Genomic DNA, 17,593 nt, shown 5'->3' with positions numbered 1-17,593 from the left:
CAGGACATCTCCCCTCTTTCCACATGTACCAAAATCTGCAGCAACTCAAGCCGTGCAGTCTGCTGTGTGGAACCTGCATATATAAAAAGTCAGCCCTCCATATACTTGGGTTCTGCATTCCATGAATATTGTATTTTCGATCCACAGTTTATTAAGAAAAATCTGTGTGCAAGTGGATCCACGCAGTTCAAACCTGTGTTCAAGGGTCAACTGCAGATATTAGGCTTCGTTGAATGTTTAACATGAGATAGACTCTAAAGTTCTTTTCATTCACCAGTTTGAGCATTTAATTTGTGTTGTGCAGTGGACTAGGCACAAAGTTGGCTGGGACTTATGTGACTTGCAGATAAAGACACAAAGAATGAACTTCAGTGTAACATGTGGCTGCTGAGATTACAGTGAGCACTCTGAGGCTATAGGTTATTGACTGACTTGGCAAAATGGCCTCTAAACTGTTAAGTGACAGCTTGTTCACAGTGATCAGAGCTACAAATTTCCAGGTCACCACTTTGGGGTTTGCTGCACTGATAGAGCATATCCCAGGCAACTGTCAGCCCAGGCCTGAGAAGGCCAGGGACCTTAGTCATGTCTTTGCTTTTGGTTCCATTGTATTTGCTACTTAGTAACTTAACTGTGACTGTGTGTTTTTCCAGGCAGCCAGCTCCGATTCAAGGATTCTGGATCGTCCCTGACATTCTGGGGCCCACGATGATCTGTATCACCAGTACCTATGAATGCCTCATAAGGCCTTTATTGTACGTCCCATTTTGTATTCTCCACACAGCTCTCATGAGTTCTGCAAAATCAAAGCTAGGAAAATGCATTCAGTAACTGTTTTGAACCTGTATGTACATAGTTTAAGATTTAGCTTCTGAGTTGAGGCTTAGAAGCGTAGATATTTCTGTTGTTCCCATCATTTCTTAGGTTTCTAAATTTTATAGTCATGATTTCTGGCATCTTCTACAACTAGCTGAGAATCAGGACCTTTTCTTCAAAGTATGGGAACAAAATACTAAAATACCGAACTCTATTATAAATATGAATTAATGATTCTCAAGCTCTACATGTCAGGTTTGGAAGTAAGTCATTTACCTGCATTGCCTCCTGGAATCATCAAAGCAGCCCTGTAAGGAAAGCACTGTAGTCCTCATTTTACAGAAGAGAAACAGGGCTCGAGAGATTAAATGGTGAAGTCACAGGTAACAAGTGGAGCTGGGCTGCAGATGAAGGTCTGACTGACTCAAAAGTCCATACTCACACAAAGTGCCAGCCTCAGAGGGACATCATAGAATATGTAAACCCTGAAGAAAGGTGGTAAAAAGCTGAACTTATAATTCTCATTCCCCTTGAGGAACTCAGATATTAAGCTATAATCACCATTTTCCTTTTCCAACAGCTCTGGAAGGTAAGGTCATTGAGTTTCAAAAATGCAGGAATAACAAAAGTCACTGGAGTATCAGACACTGTACCCCCCAGTCTCTTGGTGTCAGTTCATAGCATGTGCTTCTAGAAACTGACATAATTTCAAAATACTGGCATTAATTTACTGTCCTTAGAGGATCTTCTATGCTCCTTGAAGATTGACAAGTTACACTATTTGGAAGGGAAAATAATTCAAAATCAATTTTGTGTTATTCATACTAAAATACATTAAAAACTCTAGCTTGTAAAATCACTTTGGAGAAAAAGTCTACTTCGCCAGTTGCCTCATATTTTTAAAAAACCCATACTACCTTTAGGGCTGGCCAGTGGCTTACTTGGAAGAGCATGGTGCTGATAACACCAAGGTCAAGGGTTCAGATCCCCTTACTGGCCAGCTGCAAAAAACAAAAAGAAAATCCATCCTTCCTTTAGTAAAATAAAACCTAGTGACTCTAGGTTACTTCTCAATAAAAACATGAATCCCAAAGGGGAAAAAAAAACTTAGTATTAATTATCTGGATACCTTCAAATCATGTTTCTGCCAGCTCCCTGAAGTACAGATTGTCTACAAAGTAATGTTATCATTTAACAAACTCTTCTAAATTTGAATTCTTGCCTTCAAAGTAAGTCACTTACTGTGCTGCCAAAGTTAGCCATATCTTTCAAGCTCTTTCTGAAATTGCCTTTGTGAATATCTGCAATTGATAGGATGTAATTTTTAGAAATCAAGTTATATAGAACCAAATAGGGTATATATTATGTGTAGTAGTTATCTGGCTTTAATATTGGTTCTGACCAAATCTAAACTATATGTAATAAATGAGTGATTTATTTATGTTTGTGGATCTGGCTTATAAAAGTAGTTCTCAATTCCTTTGCAGAAAGAGTCCATGGTAGATTTTATTTTTGTGCTGCCTTGATCTTTAAAAGGAATTTGAAGTGGCAGAGTCCAAAATGCTTTGACAAATGGCAGCATTGGTAGAATAAGGGAATAGCGTCCCAAGGTGACCTTTTCAAGGCAGAAAATGTGCATTTTTGTACTTCTACAAAAATAATGTCTTATAGTTTCTTATGTTCTCAAAGTTCTGAATAACTGTGGTTTATGCTTTCATATAATACTTAGAGTAAATAACTCCATGGTAAATAACTTCGATTGATTTATCTGTCTGCTTATTTTGCAGAAGTACAGTCCATCCAGCATCTCCTCCCCTGCTCTGCACCAGAGAAGATGTTGAAGTGGCAGAATCTCCCCTCCGTATTCTGGCTGAAACCCCAGATTCCTTTGAAAAGCATATTAGAAGCATTTTGCAACGTAGTGTTGCCAATCCAACATTCTTGAAGTACAGGATCTTGTGTATACATAGGTTTTAAGAATGGGTTCTCTTCTCTGTCTTCATAATTATGTTCATCCTTTCTGTACTCAGCTGTTTCATATACTTTTTACTATGGTGGAGATGGAGGAAACAGGGCATATTCAATCAGCTAGTGAATAGATGGAGAAGAGGCGCCTGAGAATGATAAACAGGAAGTGTTAAAAAGAAGGGAGGGGAAAGGCAGCTATGACTTACGTCTATTTTCAGTTGTTACTCAGCTAAGGAAAATAAAGGTAGAAACTTTGTTTTTAAGATCATCTGAAAAGGATATGGTCCCTCCTCCTGAAGAATGTCTTCAGCTCATCAGCAGAGCCACCCAGGTGTTCAGAGAACAGTACATTCTTAAACAGGACCTGGCAAAGGAGGAGATTCAGCGGAGGTATGATGTTCTGTGTTCACAAACCACTAGTCCCTGACTGGTAGCTGATGCTGTATAATAGCCTAGACCTGGCTTCTGATTAAACTTTATTCTTTTTGTTCTTGAAGGGTCAAATTATTATGTGACCAAAAAAAGAAACAACTAGAAGATCTCAATTATTGTCGAGAGGAGAGGTGAGTGTCAAAACTAAGGAGAAGAAAACAATAATAGGTCAGTAAGACTGGAACTATATCTCACCCTAAGATGCTGAGACACATCAGCTGGCTTCAACATCGAGGTGGACCCCAAGAGTGTTGTTTCTTATGTCATTAGGAAAAGCCTACGGGAAATGGCTGAGCGCTTAGCTGACAAATATGAGGAAGCCAAGGAAAAACAAGAAGACATCATGAACAGGTCTGTGAGCTGTGTAACACTGAGTTCCCTACTCAAGTACTAACATGGTTATTAAGTACTCAGGTACTAACAGTCTTATTAAGAAAATGGGCCTGAGCAGGTGCTCACATATCTACAGAATTGAATTGATGCCCCTACCCTTTGCTAAAGTACATGTTAGGGAGACATTATGCTGTCCCCTAACCCATCCTCTGGGGCCCTTTTTCACAGACACCCCTGTGAAATATGATTCATGAATTATGAGCTTTATTTGTAATTGTGTTTCTCCTTAGTTAGCAGAGATCTTAAGCTGAGTGTTTGCTTACCTTTTCTGAAGGATGAAAAAAGTACTTCACAGTTTTCACTCTCAGCTCCCAGTTCTCTCTGATAGTGAGAGAGACATGAAGAAAGAATTACAGCTGATACCTGATCAACTTCGACATTTGGGAAATGCCATCAAACAGGTAGGAACAGGATGCAAGGTGGCTAAATTCAGTATTTTTTTAAAGCACTTGTTTTACATAAAATAATTTAATAAAATGTAAAAAAGAACTAAAAGGGACACCATGAAAATGTGTGGCAAACCATAGCCTAAATATCTATGTTCTGTTCGAAACTTAAGGTTACTATGAAAAAAGACTATCAACAGCGAAAGATGGAAAAGGTGCTGAGTCTTCAAAAACCCACCATTACTCTCAGTGCCTACCAGCGAAAGTGCATTCAGTCCATCCTAAAGGAGGAGTAAGTAAATATTTCAGTCAGCTACTATTGCAAGATAGTTTTTCTTTGTAGTATGCCAAAATCAACCTCTTCGCTCAGATAAGAAACCTAATTTTAGAATTTGCATGTCAAGTAATTACTGGAATGGGAGCCACATGATAGATAGATAGGGTCTTAAGAAATGAGTATGGTGGGAGGACTGAAAATGATGACTTTTCTATAATGTGATTTTGTTGTGTGGTCAAAGGTATTTCTTAATGAATATCTTCAAAAACATTTCCAGTTGGGTTTGGATTCTCATACCAGCCAGCTGCCAAAAAACAAAACCAAAAATATTTCCAGTAGTTGCTCCACTGTTTGTCACCTTACATGAATAGTGAACACTACTGTTATCCATCTGAAACCTTAAGCTGTTACTTTTAACAAAACATTTCTTAAACATTTTAACATTACTAGTTTAAATTCTTAAGACTCCATACTAATGGTTTGTTCATTCATTGTACTTCCAAAAGTGAGTGAAGTGACTTTCTGATTTTACAGGGGTGAACACATAAGGGAAATGGTGAAGCAAATCAATGATATCCGAAATCATGTAAACTTCTGACAGTACCAGGAACAGATTCACAACTGAAGTTAACACAACTGAAGGCTTACATCCATACTGTAAAACAAACTGGGAGCATTATCTAATTTATAAAGAGGCATTTTGGATGAACTTTGGCGTGGTTATTCACCATTTTTAATATTTTATGTTTTATACTTACTGCATAAATGATTTTATTTTAAAATTGGAATGTGCTTTGTAACTCAAGTCTATAATTGTACTCAGCAAGGGCCCAGGATTTTTTTTTTTTAATCTTGTGACACAAACTTTCAGCTGTACACTGCCAGATTTCCAGGGCGCTATTGAGTTTTCTCCATATTTGAGCAAAAGTGAGAGCTGTGTTTTAAAGTAACAGCACCAGAAATATGATTCTGAAGATGGACAGAACCCTAAGATTCAAAGGAAAAGACAACACAGTATGCTCAGCAGCAGCTTTTTTAATTTGGACACTTTCTCTTTACGGACACACCTTCAGCATAATTAACAAATGGTTACACCTGAAATCTCAGAGCAGCGCTCAAGATCCACAGTTGTGAAGACCACTGCTGGCTCACTTCTGTACAGGCAGTATTACCTTTCAGAGCTGAGTATGCCCGTGCTCTATGTTGATGAGTGGGTAGAGGTGCAAGTTTTGCATCTCAAAGGGAGAAAGAAAGAGCGTGATATGCAATGTGGTTTTGTCCTCAGTTGGCTTTCGGTCATCTTTTTATACCTGCCAATGTGAGTTCTGAAAGGTAATACCATACCTGCCTAGAAATGGCCAAGTGGCTGCCAGTTAAAAGCCACATGAGAAGGTATGTTACAGATGAGAGGTAAATCAGGTTAGACATGCGTGAGAACGTGTGTACAGACTAAACACAAGCACAGGAACACTCATGAAACCCAGCTGATTTTAATCAGTTCGATTTATGCAGAAAACCCAGTTTAAAGAATTATTTCCTAGCTGGATAGTGTCACAGTAGTTTGTTTCATTATCAGAAACAGGTTTTTCTAGGACATTTTCCTCAATGAAGTGGATTCTAAGAGTTTGCATCTGCCACATAGAGACCACTAACAGTTCCCTAATCATGATGATTTTATTGCCCCAGTACCATCTTCTGTAGAAAAATATCTGTATGGTGCCCAGTCTTAGCAGAACAGCTCACTGGGAGCTGTAGTGTAGTTCAGTAGGTTCAGAAAGATTATAAGTTACCCAGGCTGGCCAATTAACTCGGTTGGAGTGTGGTGTTACAACACCTGGGTCACGGGTTTGGATCCCCATATTGACCAGCCGCAAAAAAAATAGAAAATAAAATATTATGAGTTAGCCATCCTGACTTACAGCACTAATTTTAATAATCTAAAACAAATTAGCTTGGGACCTATCCAAGAGACTAGTTTTAACCTTATATAATTCAAATTGATTGCATTTTGTAAATAAAATACCCTGTAACTCAATGAGGATATGTTTTCTTATCTAAACCAAGTAGCACTTTTTATACAAAGGAACTTTAAACCAATTTAAATTATGTTTCATGCATGGTAAGCCTACAGCACTATTTCCATAATTAGTATTTACTTTTAAATTCATAATTGTGAATGTACGACTATAACATTATAACCCAAGGGATGAGGTATGTAGTCCTTATTTGTCCTGTGGAAGACAGAAGTAAAGATCTTTAGGGCAAGTCCATAAGGGCTTCATTTATAACAAAGACAATTCACTTCAAACTGTAAGTTGGTGGTGGCTTTAAGGGAAACCAGACAGTCTACTTAGTTAACTAATTGCCATAAGGTTCCTTCAGGTACCCTGCTATTAGGCAACACCAATTAAACTATTTTACTTTTGAACCATCTGTACAATGAATTAAACAAACAGTGTAGTCTTCCACTGGCTATTCCTGGGACAGTATTGCAGCAGGTAAATAGTGAACATGAATCCATTCTTTGTGCTTCTGCAACACTTCACAAATCTATGGCAAAGACAACCTGTTTAATTGAGGCTTTCTCCAAATAGGAAAGGAATCTCTAACCTCTTGTAAACCAACAAAGCAGATTTCCAAACATCAGTATACTAACTGGCTTTTCCCCAGCTTCACCGAAAGCACTGTCACTTTGTATTTTTCTTTAGACCTGGAATATAAGTATCTGTCAAACCCAGTCACCACCATTTTTGTAGTTGACACACTTGAAACAAACAGTATTCAAGCCCATTGATTCAAGATGAAAATAAGCTGATTTATAAATGTATACTAGATGTTGTGAGACATAGCAAAACACTTGAAAAGAGTAGACGGTGCCAATTCAACTTTACTCAGGTACCTATGGGCCCACAAAGATCATCCAGGTATCAGAAAAAGTGCTTTCAAACAGTTTCTTGTGCTTTTCCTTTAATGTTAACTTCCAATATATATAAAACCCCAGCCAAGTTTTCAAATCCTCATAATTAATTCAGTTCGTGAATTGGTTTTGTTTGCCATAGTCTAATGTTCTCAGGCAAGTTTCAGTAGCATTTAAGGTTCCCCAATGCAAGATAAAATGGTGAAAAGAAAATAAAATGCACCAAGCAAGGGAAATACAGTCAGTAGCCAATGGCCTGCTCTCAAACTTCATATTTTAATATAAAATATTCATACAGCATACTACACCTCTGTCTGCTAGCTGAACGCTGTGTTACTGATGAGCTCTAGACAACAGAAAAAGAAAATTCTCTCTCCCAAGATATATTAACAGAAAATGTAATTCCAAACACTATTGGGATGTTGCTGTAGGGTAGGAAAATGTGTTCCAAAAATCTATGTTGGAGAAAGCAGGCAAGGAAACAGCACTTTTTCCATCACCAGATCTGATCCCATGCCCATTGGAATCAAGTCCAGAGTCTCATTAGTGTTCCCATTTGAAAGGTCTTTATGCTGCAAATCACCCTGGCTGTTCGCTGTTCCTGTGCTGCAGTCTTCTCCCACTAGAAATAAGCATTTCTCCAGTCTTCCTTTTGTTGTGACTTCTGCTTCTTCAGTTAAGAGTTAAATAATAATTAATGTTGCTCTAAAGATGAGTTAAAAACCCAAAGTGCAGGCTAGAATCCTGCTGTCAGGGTATCATGTCTCAGGGAGCTGGTTAATGTCTGTCAGTTTGGTATCATTCAGAATTGCCCGGATTCTCTCTAAGGAGTCTGCTTGCCGGATGCGCTCTAACTGCACCTGGAGAAACAAAGCTGAGATAAATGCAGGTGGCTCCTGCCTAGATTTTCTAACTTTACTTGGATTGGTTTAGCTGAAATGCAGCAGGTTAACTCACCAGAGTAGTGGCAGCAAGAACAATTAAATTCAAAAAACAATTCCCAAAAGCTGCTATGTAACATTGAGATTGTAAAGTGTTGGGATTACAGAGACAATTGAGACCTGACCCCTGAGAATCCAGAGTTCAGTTGGGAAAAAACAACCTTAGAGAGTGTTAGCACAATATACTAAATGTGACTGTAGGCATTCACAGTGTGCCAAGGGAGCATGGCAGAGGGAGGGGGCACTTCAGCCCAGCTCAGGGACTTAGAGAGGGTTCCATGGAGAGGACAAACCTAGGTGAGGCCTTGAAAGAAAGGAGTCAGGAGGGATGAGACAAGGATGCTTACCAGAAGTAAGACCATGCTATGGGCAAGGAACCACAACTAGTTATGAAACATTGGAATATATAAGACAGTGATGAGCAAAATGCAGGGTACGCCTGGTTGGGAAGGGCATGACATGGTATGCTAAGGAATTTATACTTTACTCTTAAGGGGGCAAAACTGGCAAAGTATAGAGAAAAAGAGAAAGGAGGCAGAGTCTGAAGAACATGCCAGTTTCTAGTCTGAGTGACTAGGAGTACGGTTAGAGGCAGCCATAGTCTCTAAACCTCTAACTACTGTCAGTGGTCAAGTCAGGGATTAGCCAAGTTCTCTCCCCCAAAACTGCCTTAGTGCTCTGTGTAGTGGTTCCCCAAAAGCCTCACCTGAAGGGTCTGAGAAAGCTTTACAAAATCTCTCTGGACTTGTTCACTGACATCTAATTCTGTCTGTAATCTCTGAGCTTTGTTCTTCTCTTCAAACATTAGTTGTTCAACCGTAGCCTAAAAAATACAAGTTTTAAATGAGGATTAATACCAAAGAGCCAAAGGTCAGAATTACTTAGGAAATCTAGGAACTCATTACCTACTACTAGAGCAAAAAGGTGGGTGTCTGTAATACTCCTACATCCTACTAATCTCTCCTTATCCGTGGGCCAAGGGTGCAAGTTGGCTAGACTACTTGCTCTAGGTCCTAAAATGAACTGGGTATGAAAGCAAGAATGAAAAGTGGACTTAAGTGCTGCACCTGCCCCCTCCCCCGCAGCAGCTGGTGACAGTGATTAATCATCAAAATGTAGCTGCTAAGATCAGCAGCTGTCACAGCAACAGGGATAGAAACTTTGGGGATTTCCTCTGACACCTGCAACAGTCAAGCATCCTCCAGGAAAACTCTAAGTGAATATGCCCCTGCACGGGCAGCCTCAGATATCTCCAATCTTCACAGAAAAGCACTTCAGCAGGATGTGTGGGGGCTTTTCTAAAAACAAGTGGCTACTGAATGACACCATCACAGTGTTTTACACTTAAAGGTCTGACCACCCAGCTCACTAAGACCATTTCTAGAAAACTTCCTACACAATTTGCCACATGTATTTATTCTGACTAGACTAATCAAAATTTAGGTGGCAAATCTGGTTCGATGCAATGTTTATGATTTGATGCATCAGTCACATGGAAGGACATTTACAAAGCAGTGCTCCTAACTGGGCAGTGCCCAAGCTTGGTTCAAATGGCCCTCATAACCTACTACTTAAAGCCCATGAGGCCAACAACAAGGGCCTCCACAGCTGGCAGAGGAAGATTTAACCCAACTCTAACGAGATTTAATTTTCTTTTTGCAAGTCTTGCCAACTTTCAAAGCAGAAATGTTGACTCTGTTTTTTTTTAAATAGGTAGGATGTGATCCTACATTCTTAGCCCTGCTTTTTTAATAAAATAACCAACAAAAATATCACCTTAGCAGCAGTCTCTTTCTTTAACTGTTCTTCCAAAGTGATCTTTATCTCCTGAAGACTCTCAAGCTGTTGAGACTTCTCTTTAAATGTGGACTCCAACTGTGAAATTAAAAAAGAAAAAGCTGAAACTCACAGAAACTCCCTGTGGTTCACAGCACACTGACTGGAGGAGCCTGCAGCCTAAAGGATTCTGCCCAAACTCTCAGGTCCTCCCAGGCCTTGGATCTTGGTTATGTTTGGAATGCTCTTCTCACCCTTTGACCTCTGTGAACCCCTATTAATTCTTCCACATCTAGTTTTTCACTAACCACTTGTTAGACACCTACTATATCCTAAGTCCAGGAGATAGAGAAATCCAGAGAGACGGATGCATAAATAATTACGGCATGTGAACATACAGGGAGAAGCATTTAATTCTGCCAGGAAAGTTGGGAAGAGATTCCTAGAAGAGATGATGTTTGACTCTTAAGATGAAAATTTTTACAGAGGAAGGAAAATGGTGGTACGGGGAGATGGTGGAGAGAGATACTCCAAGAAGGGAATGGATAGCATGCATAGAAAATGCACTCAGGAACAGCGACGAGGTCTGCTTGCCTACAGCACACAGTGCTCGGGACTGTAAAGGCTGAGGCTGGAGAGACGTGAGGCAATTTTTAAAGATCACCTTTGCCTCATAACATCAAGGTCAAGGGTTCAGATCCCCATACCAGGCATCTGCCAAAAAAAAAAAATCACCACCTTGGCTTCAATATGGAGATGAGCTACAAGTGGATAAATTTTGGAGGCAGAGAAACAAGTTACAATAAGCCAGGTGAGAAGTGAAGCCCAAGCAGTGGCAGTGGGAGTGGAAAAGATGAAAGGCATTCAGGGCACTGGTCATTTCTGCCAGCGCCCTCTCAGCAGTAGAGCAGAGGCAGAAAGCAGACTGCAGTGGGCTGAGGAGTGACCAGGAGATCAGGCAGTGGAGTCTGCTCTTTCAAGAACCCTGGCAATAAAGGGAAGAAGAAAGATTGGTAGCTTGAGAGAGACCTGCAATCCAAAGAGAAATTGTTTCTTTCTTAATGGGAGACACCTGAGCATGTTTACACACAATGGAAAAGACCAATAAAGAGGTAGAAGCTCAAAGTCCAGAACTGAGAGGGATAATTCAGGGGATGGCTGGAAAAGATGGGAGTGATTCAGTCAAAGCACCTAGGCAGTGACACTGTGGTCACAACCAGGTCATCATTTTCTCTGAAGAAACAAGAAAGAGAGAAGGCAGGGAATAGAAGTAGGAGAATATGTGACCTAGAGTCCAGAAGCTGAAGATGGCCCTGCCTGAGAACTGAGGAGTGAGGTCAGTATCTACCGAGAGTGACAGGGTTGAGGAATGGAAGAGACACAGCTCAGGACAGATGAAAGTCTGAGGAACACTGGAGGCCCATGTGACAGCCTGAGCACATGTGCCACCAATTCTGGTGGACTTGCGGGTGTTAGTGGGAGACTAGGTCAAGAAGCAAGCATGTAAGATGCAGCCTAGAAGAAAGCAAAGGCAGTTGCTAAAACCAGGAGAAAAGGGAAAGTTGGAGGAATTGAAGGTCTGAAAGAAGTACTTAAACAGGCCAGCAGGATCAAGAGCTGGAAGGATGGAAGATTGTGGTCGACGAATGTGAGGCTGGAGAGAGATTTTAGAGTGGGGCGAGGTGAAGCCAAGTGTGTGGAAAGAAGGACAAAGTAGAGGCAAAGGTCTTGACATTCAGGAACACTGAGGCCAGGGAGCTAAATGGGGTCACCTACCAAAGGTGCAGATGTTGTCTAAGAGAAGACGACTCTAAGCTAGAAAACATCCTCTCCTGTTTGTAAAAAAAAAAGTGTACATATTTCTACTGCAGCTTTAAGCATACATCATGTTACAACCATGCCTTGCCTGTCTTCCCACTACAATGGGAACTCCAGGCAACAGGCACATCTTGGTCTTCCCTATACCTCTGCCAGTTAACACACGGCCTGACACAGTAAATGCCCTCTATCATCATCACGCCCAAATTCCAATGGATTTTTCCCACTAGACAGAAGTTCCTTAAAGGCAGGGACCATGCCTTAACTATCTTCTTATTCCTTGGGTGTCGCATAGTAGGATTCAATAAATAACCACTGCTAGCCAGCTGTCAAAAAATAAATTAATAAAGAAATAACCTCTGGTTGCTGAAACTCATGACTCACCTGTCCCTTTTCTACTTTTATTCTTTCTAATTCAGCTTTTAGGCTAGAAATGGAAGCTAGAAGGGAAAAAAAGAGAAGTATTAGCATTCATTCATTATTCTACGTTAAATTATATTCCTTAAAACATCCCAAAGGATTCAAATATATACTGAATACTGGGTGGGGGGAACCTTTCACGAAATTATCCCCAACCAGTCAGCATCCTCATTAAGCTCAGGTAAAGGCAGAATCCACACAAATGGACACTATCACAAACCACCTCTAGATCAAGTACCCACATCGGACTCTGCTGACACATCAAAGTTCTTCAAGGAAATGCGACCCATCTAATCATGTTCTGAGTTTCCTATCTATTAGTAATTGTCAAAGAGAGGCCATCAGAGCTCCTAAAAAGACAATGAGGTTTTTGTGGCTTTGGTTTTTCTACTCCAAATTACTGGATATATCACAACATCTGGAAACATAGACTGAGTTCTTAATTCTTTCTGATACTTTTCTGTTCTCCACATTCCATCACCATGTATTACTTCTTACAATCAGAAAAATTTTATGTAGTAACACCAATTCTAAACTACAGCACTTCTAGCTTCACCTATTTCCTCCTTGCAGTTTTCTATTTCTAGCTGCAGAGTTTCTTCAAGGTTTTCTTTTAAACACTGTTCTGCTTGAATCTGCTCTTTTAGGAAAAGTATTTCAGCCTTCAGTTTTTCTTCCATGTGGTCCGCTGCTGTCCGCACATTAATGATGTTCTCACGGTATTTTAATACCAACTCGCGAAGTGCCTGGATTCAAGAAAAGAATGGTTACTGGGTTTGCAAGGGTAAAAGGAAATTTTTTAAAAGAAGCTAATGATTCTCTATCACCAGAATTTTAGATATTGTTTTAAATGGTTCAAAATTAAGACTTTGAACTTTAACCCACTCGGGGCTTCAAGGGCAGGTGCCATGTCACCATTCAGTATGTTATAGAAATAAGACATTTCCAGCCAAAAATGTGTGTTGTGAGCTATATATTTTCCCTCAAAACTGTTTCATAAGCAGAAAAATAAATATGTTAAGTGACTTGCAACATGAGATTCACTAGGAATAACAGCTTAGGAGCTTTCTGCTATTACGCAGTGGACTGAATGACCCCCTAAAGTCATTGAACCTTAATCCACATTGTAATGTTGAGGTTAGGAAATCCTATTATGGTCACCGAAAGGTGGGGTCTTGAAGAGGTGATGGACTGTGAGGACTATGCCTAGTGAATGGATTGATTCATTCACTGAGTAATAAATTGATAGATTAATGGTGGTCATGAGTGTGGTTCTGATGGCTTCAAAAGGAGCCAACTAAGAAAGTTAGCTCTCTCTCTGCTCCACCATTTTCTGCCATGTGAGACCCTTGCATTGCTGTAAAGCCACCGCCAAAGAAGACCCTCAACAGATGTGTTCCCTGGACTTTGGTCTTCCCAGCCTCTGAAACTATAAGCAATAAATTTCATTTTCTTATAAACTACCCAGTTCCAAGTATTTTGTTATAAGCAACAGAAATGGACTAATACATATTACTTGCATAAATCTGAGAGGAATTAGAAAAAGAAGACAAAAAAGAGTGAAACTCAGAAGCAAGTATGAACCAAGAGGATAAAATTTACTTATTCCCTTATTCATTCATTCAAAAACTAACTGAACACCTACCACAAGCAAAGTACTATGTTAAGCCACAGGTAAGTAAGGGTAAAGAATGGCTTTCTAAGGTGATCAGCTGTTTTCCTATAATAAATTTGGCTTAAACCTTATTTTATTTTTTCCCTAAATTTTGGCTCTGTTTTCTGTTAGAAATCCTTTCAATTATATCCTAAAGCAAACTCCAAAGTAACCGGGATTCTTATATAACTAACAAATATATATAAATTAAAGGGCAGCAGTTAAAACTGTAACAAGAAAAAAATTCACAAAATCTATTACTAAAGCAGGTCCAAGAATCAAGGCTTACAAGACAGACTGTCTACACATCCCTCAAGGATTCATGGAATTTTTTAAAATCTAGCAATAAAAAGTCTCTAGAAAACATGGAAGAGGAATCTTTCCTGACAAAAGAGAAAGGTCTAACAGAGGTGGAAGGTGGCAGTACAGTGAATTTAAGCTGATAGCAAAAGTAGATGGGTTCCCAATACCTTCTTTTTTCAGTTTAGAAAGGAGAAAGGGCTCTCCCAAGAATGCCAGTAACCTGAGCTGACATGACAAGTTGGGGGAAGGTGGGGAGGAACAAGAAGCTAATTGCAAGATACACAATTGAGCTTTTGTAAATGATCAAATAAAACAGTACTGTTAATATGTACATAGGAAAAAAGAATAAAGTCTAAATTGTAGAGGTTGAATCTACAGGGTAGGATTAGGGGAAACTTTTACTTGCAAAATTACAAATTTCTGTAATGTCTGATTTTTAAATAATTCTTAACAACTACAATTTCTTTAAAAAAAAAAAAAAAAAAGGACAAAAGGAACAAATAACATTTGTCTATTTTGTTTTGAAAATTGCTCTAAGAAATCCCATCTTTGCCTATACTGTTTATATGGTTTCTTTGGGTTTAGCCTAAGATATTTTTTATGTGTTGAAAGGTTTAGAAACATATACCTGTAAAGGTCAGATAAAGTTAAAGTTATGAATGTCTCCAGTTTCTAGCCCAGATTCACCCAATCACACAAGAATGTAAATGACCAAAAGTGTCATCTTAGCAGACAGAAAGATGGTGGGTGTGGTACAACCTTTTAAGTGACAGATTAAAAACAAACACCACAAGGAGCCAGCTTGCTGACCCCTTCAAACATTTCTGGCACATTCTCCATCTGGTCCTGCAAAAATAACATACAGACCTGGATTTGGCAAAGGATTCTTAGACATGACATCAAAAGCACAGCAACAAAAGAAAAACTAGATTAGACTTCATCAAAATTTAAAACTTTTGTGCTTTGAAGGGCACCATTAAGAAAGTGAAAAAGACAACCTGTGGAATGGGAGGAAAATATCTGCATATCATATCTGACATGGGACTTATATCGAGAATATATAAAGAACTCTTACAACTCAATAACATAAAGACAAAGAGTCCAATTTTAAAAGCAAAGGATCTGAATAGACATTTCTGCAAGGAAGACATACAAATGGCCAATAATCTGCTCAGCGCCAATAGTCACTAAGGAAATGCAAATTACAACCACAATGAGATACTACCTCAAACCCATGAGGATGGCTATAATCAAAAAGTGAGGGGCCGAGCCCGTGGCGCACTTGGTAGAGTGCTGCGCTGGCAGCGCGGCGACGCTCCCGCCGCGGGTTCGGATCCTATATAGAACTGGCCGGTGCACTCACTGGCTGAGTGCCGGTCATGAAAAGGACAAAAAAAAAAAAAAGTGAGATAAGTGTTGGCAAGGGTGTGGAGAAATCTGAGCCCCTACACACTGCTGGTGGGAATATAAAATGGTGCCACAGCTTTGGAAAACAGCCTAGCAGTTCCTCGACAGTTTAAACATTGAGCTGTCATATGACCCAGCAATTCCACTACTCGCTATATTACCAAGAGAAATGAAAACATGTCCACACCAAAACCTGTACATGAATGTTCATAGCAGCATTATTAATAACAGCTCAAAAGTGGAAACAACTGCCCAAATGAATGAATAAACAAAATATCTACACAATGGGGTATTGTTCAGCCATCAAAAGGAATGAAGTGCTGATACATGCTACAAGTACTGTTACATGCTACAAGATTCACTATTAATACATAATGAATCTTGAAAACATTATGCATGCTAAGTTAAAGAAGCCAGACACAAAAGACCACATCTTGTATGATTCCATTTATAAGGAAAATCTCAAGATATAAGGAAGATTAGTAGTTGTTTAATGTTCAGGGGGAGAGGAAACAGGAGTGATAGCTAAAGGGTAAGGGGTTTCTTTTTGAGGTGACAAAAATGTTCTAAAATTGACCATGGCGATGGTCACATTTAACTGTGATATATACTAAAAACCACTGAGATGAACACTTTAAAAGGTTGAATTGTTTGGTATGTGAATTATATCTCAATAAAGCTGTTTAAAAAATAACTTAGAGACATTTCAGAAAATGTACTTGTTTACGTTTTTGATCATGTGGAAAATAAGTTACCTCGAGAGTGTCTGGGAGGATGAAGTCTTCCGCTTGCTGTAATGAAACATGCAAGCTATGCTTTCCCTGGAGGCTGTCATTATCTTTCTGTAACCTCACCAGCTCTTCCGAAACCTGTTCCCGTGACTGCATCAGCACTGCCTAAAACAGAAATAGATACTAATCACAGCCAGAAAGGTAAATCTGGTCTGGTGATAGCTACGCCAGAGAAAAACAAGGCCAAACAAATGAGGGCTGAGGATAAAGGGTATGTAATAAAGCTCTGCAAGACTTACAAAAAGCTGCTCAGATTTTTTGATTTGCAGCCTTTTCACATATTCAACAAAGGGACAGGCAATGAAGCAAGTATCTGAGTTCATTCTCCAGTTTCTATCAATAGCTTAAAAATAACTATTCTCTTCCCTCCATATTCCTGGACTACAGAAGGACCAGGATCTCTAGCTCAATGGAGGTGGTTAATACAATCGAGACCCATGTCAAATAGAGCATGTACCCCTAGACAATTCCTATTTCCTCATGGCATGCATTCAACAGGAAGCACAGAGAAACAAAAAACAGTGTCTTCATCTTCCATTACATATACATCTGTTCAAATTCAGGATCACTATGAATGGCCCAGCAGCCCCAAATACTGAAAGTCATCAAGTGGCTCTATGCTCAAGAAATATAGGGCAATTGAGAAACTCATTCTTAAAAGGAGACATGTTCCTACTTCCTCTGCTTGCTGACGTGTAAAACAATTTGAGGTATTTCATATTAATTTGTATTGATATAAAAGTAATTATAGCTAATTTGAATATTAAAGTTCTGCAAAAGTATTTAATTTCTGCTAATTTTTAATACTAAGTAATTTACCCTTAGGGCACACATGAATGTAGTTTACTCACTCATCCAACATTTATTTAGCAGCTACTACTCTATGGTAGGTGTTTTGCTGCCCATGGGGAAAACAGAGTTCAAAGACTTTGCCCTGGAGAAGCTCATGTTCCAATAGAGGACAAAGATAAGTATACCAAAAACTACTCGACAGTACCATAAAGTGCTATGGCAGAGGCTGGGTACTGCAATGATAAAGGGACAAAGATGTACCTAATTTGGGAGAGAAAATCAGGGAAAGGGCTAAAGAACATTTCCTAGAGCAGGTAATGACTACGCTTTGCATCCTAAGGATAAATAGACTGCAGATAGGCAGTCAAGGTCATGTATAAACTTTGGTTAAACTTCACTGGCTCTTATTTTCTTCAGACTAGAATCAGCTGTGCTTCATGATTACTGTCAACCCATTTACAACAAAATATTAGCATCCCACTACCTTTTGGATATGAAAGAC

General features: G+C 39.3%; 2 protein-coding genes across 3 annotated transcripts in view; one reads left to right on the top strand and one right to left on the bottom strand.

The window, feature by feature from the left end:
* The window catches only part of NUP88 (nucleoporin 88), a 30,852-nt gene extending 25,871 nt beyond the window's left edge, over nt 1-4,981 (top strand). The window contains exons 10-17 of the mRNA XM_063110437.1: nt 654-755; nt 2,604-2,762; nt 3,049-3,174; nt 3,282-3,347; nt 3,487-3,567; nt 3,884-4,010; nt 4,169-4,287; nt 4,807-4,981. Of these exons, the coding sequence (XP_062966507.1) occupies nt 654-755; nt 2,604-2,762; nt 3,049-3,174; nt 3,282-3,347; nt 3,487-3,567; nt 3,884-4,010; nt 4,169-4,287; nt 4,807-4,870 (844 nt within the window). The 3' untranslated portion in view covers nt 4,871-4,981. The remainder of the gene's footprint in view (nt 1-653; nt 756-2,603; nt 2,763-3,048; nt 3,175-3,281; nt 3,348-3,486; nt 3,568-3,883; nt 4,011-4,168; nt 4,288-4,806) is intronic.
* Nucleotides 4,982-5,292: 311 nt separating this feature from the next.
* Nucleotides 5,293-17,593, bottom strand: part of RABEP1 (rabaptin, RAB GTPase binding effector protein 1) — a 119,066-nt gene continuing 106,765 nt past the window's right edge. For both annotated transcript variants that reach the window (XM_063109651.1, XM_063109652.1), the window contains 6 exons: nt 16,264-16,404; nt 12,701-12,890; nt 12,109-12,164; nt 9,907-10,005; nt 8,837-8,953; nt 5,293-8,049 (listed from right to left, as the gene is read on the bottom strand). In XM_063109651.1, coding sequence (XP_062965721.1) covers nt 7,948-8,049; nt 8,837-8,953; nt 9,907-10,005; nt 12,109-12,164; nt 12,701-12,890; nt 16,264-16,404 — 705 coding nt within the window. In that variant the 3' untranslated portion in view covers nt 5,293-7,947. The remainder of the gene's footprint in view (nt 8,050-8,836; nt 8,954-9,906; nt 10,006-12,108; nt 12,165-12,700; nt 12,891-16,263; nt 16,405-17,593) is intronic.

The sequence above is a fragment of the Cynocephalus volans genome, chromosome 10 (genome assembly GCF_027409185.1).
Source record: "Cynocephalus volans isolate mCynVol1 chromosome 10, mCynVol1.pri, whole genome shotgun sequence".
Taxonomy (NCBI): domain Eukaryota; kingdom Metazoa; phylum Chordata; class Mammalia; order Dermoptera; family Cynocephalidae; genus Cynocephalus; species Cynocephalus volans.
This window is presented reverse-complemented; position numbering and strand designations above follow the sequence as displayed.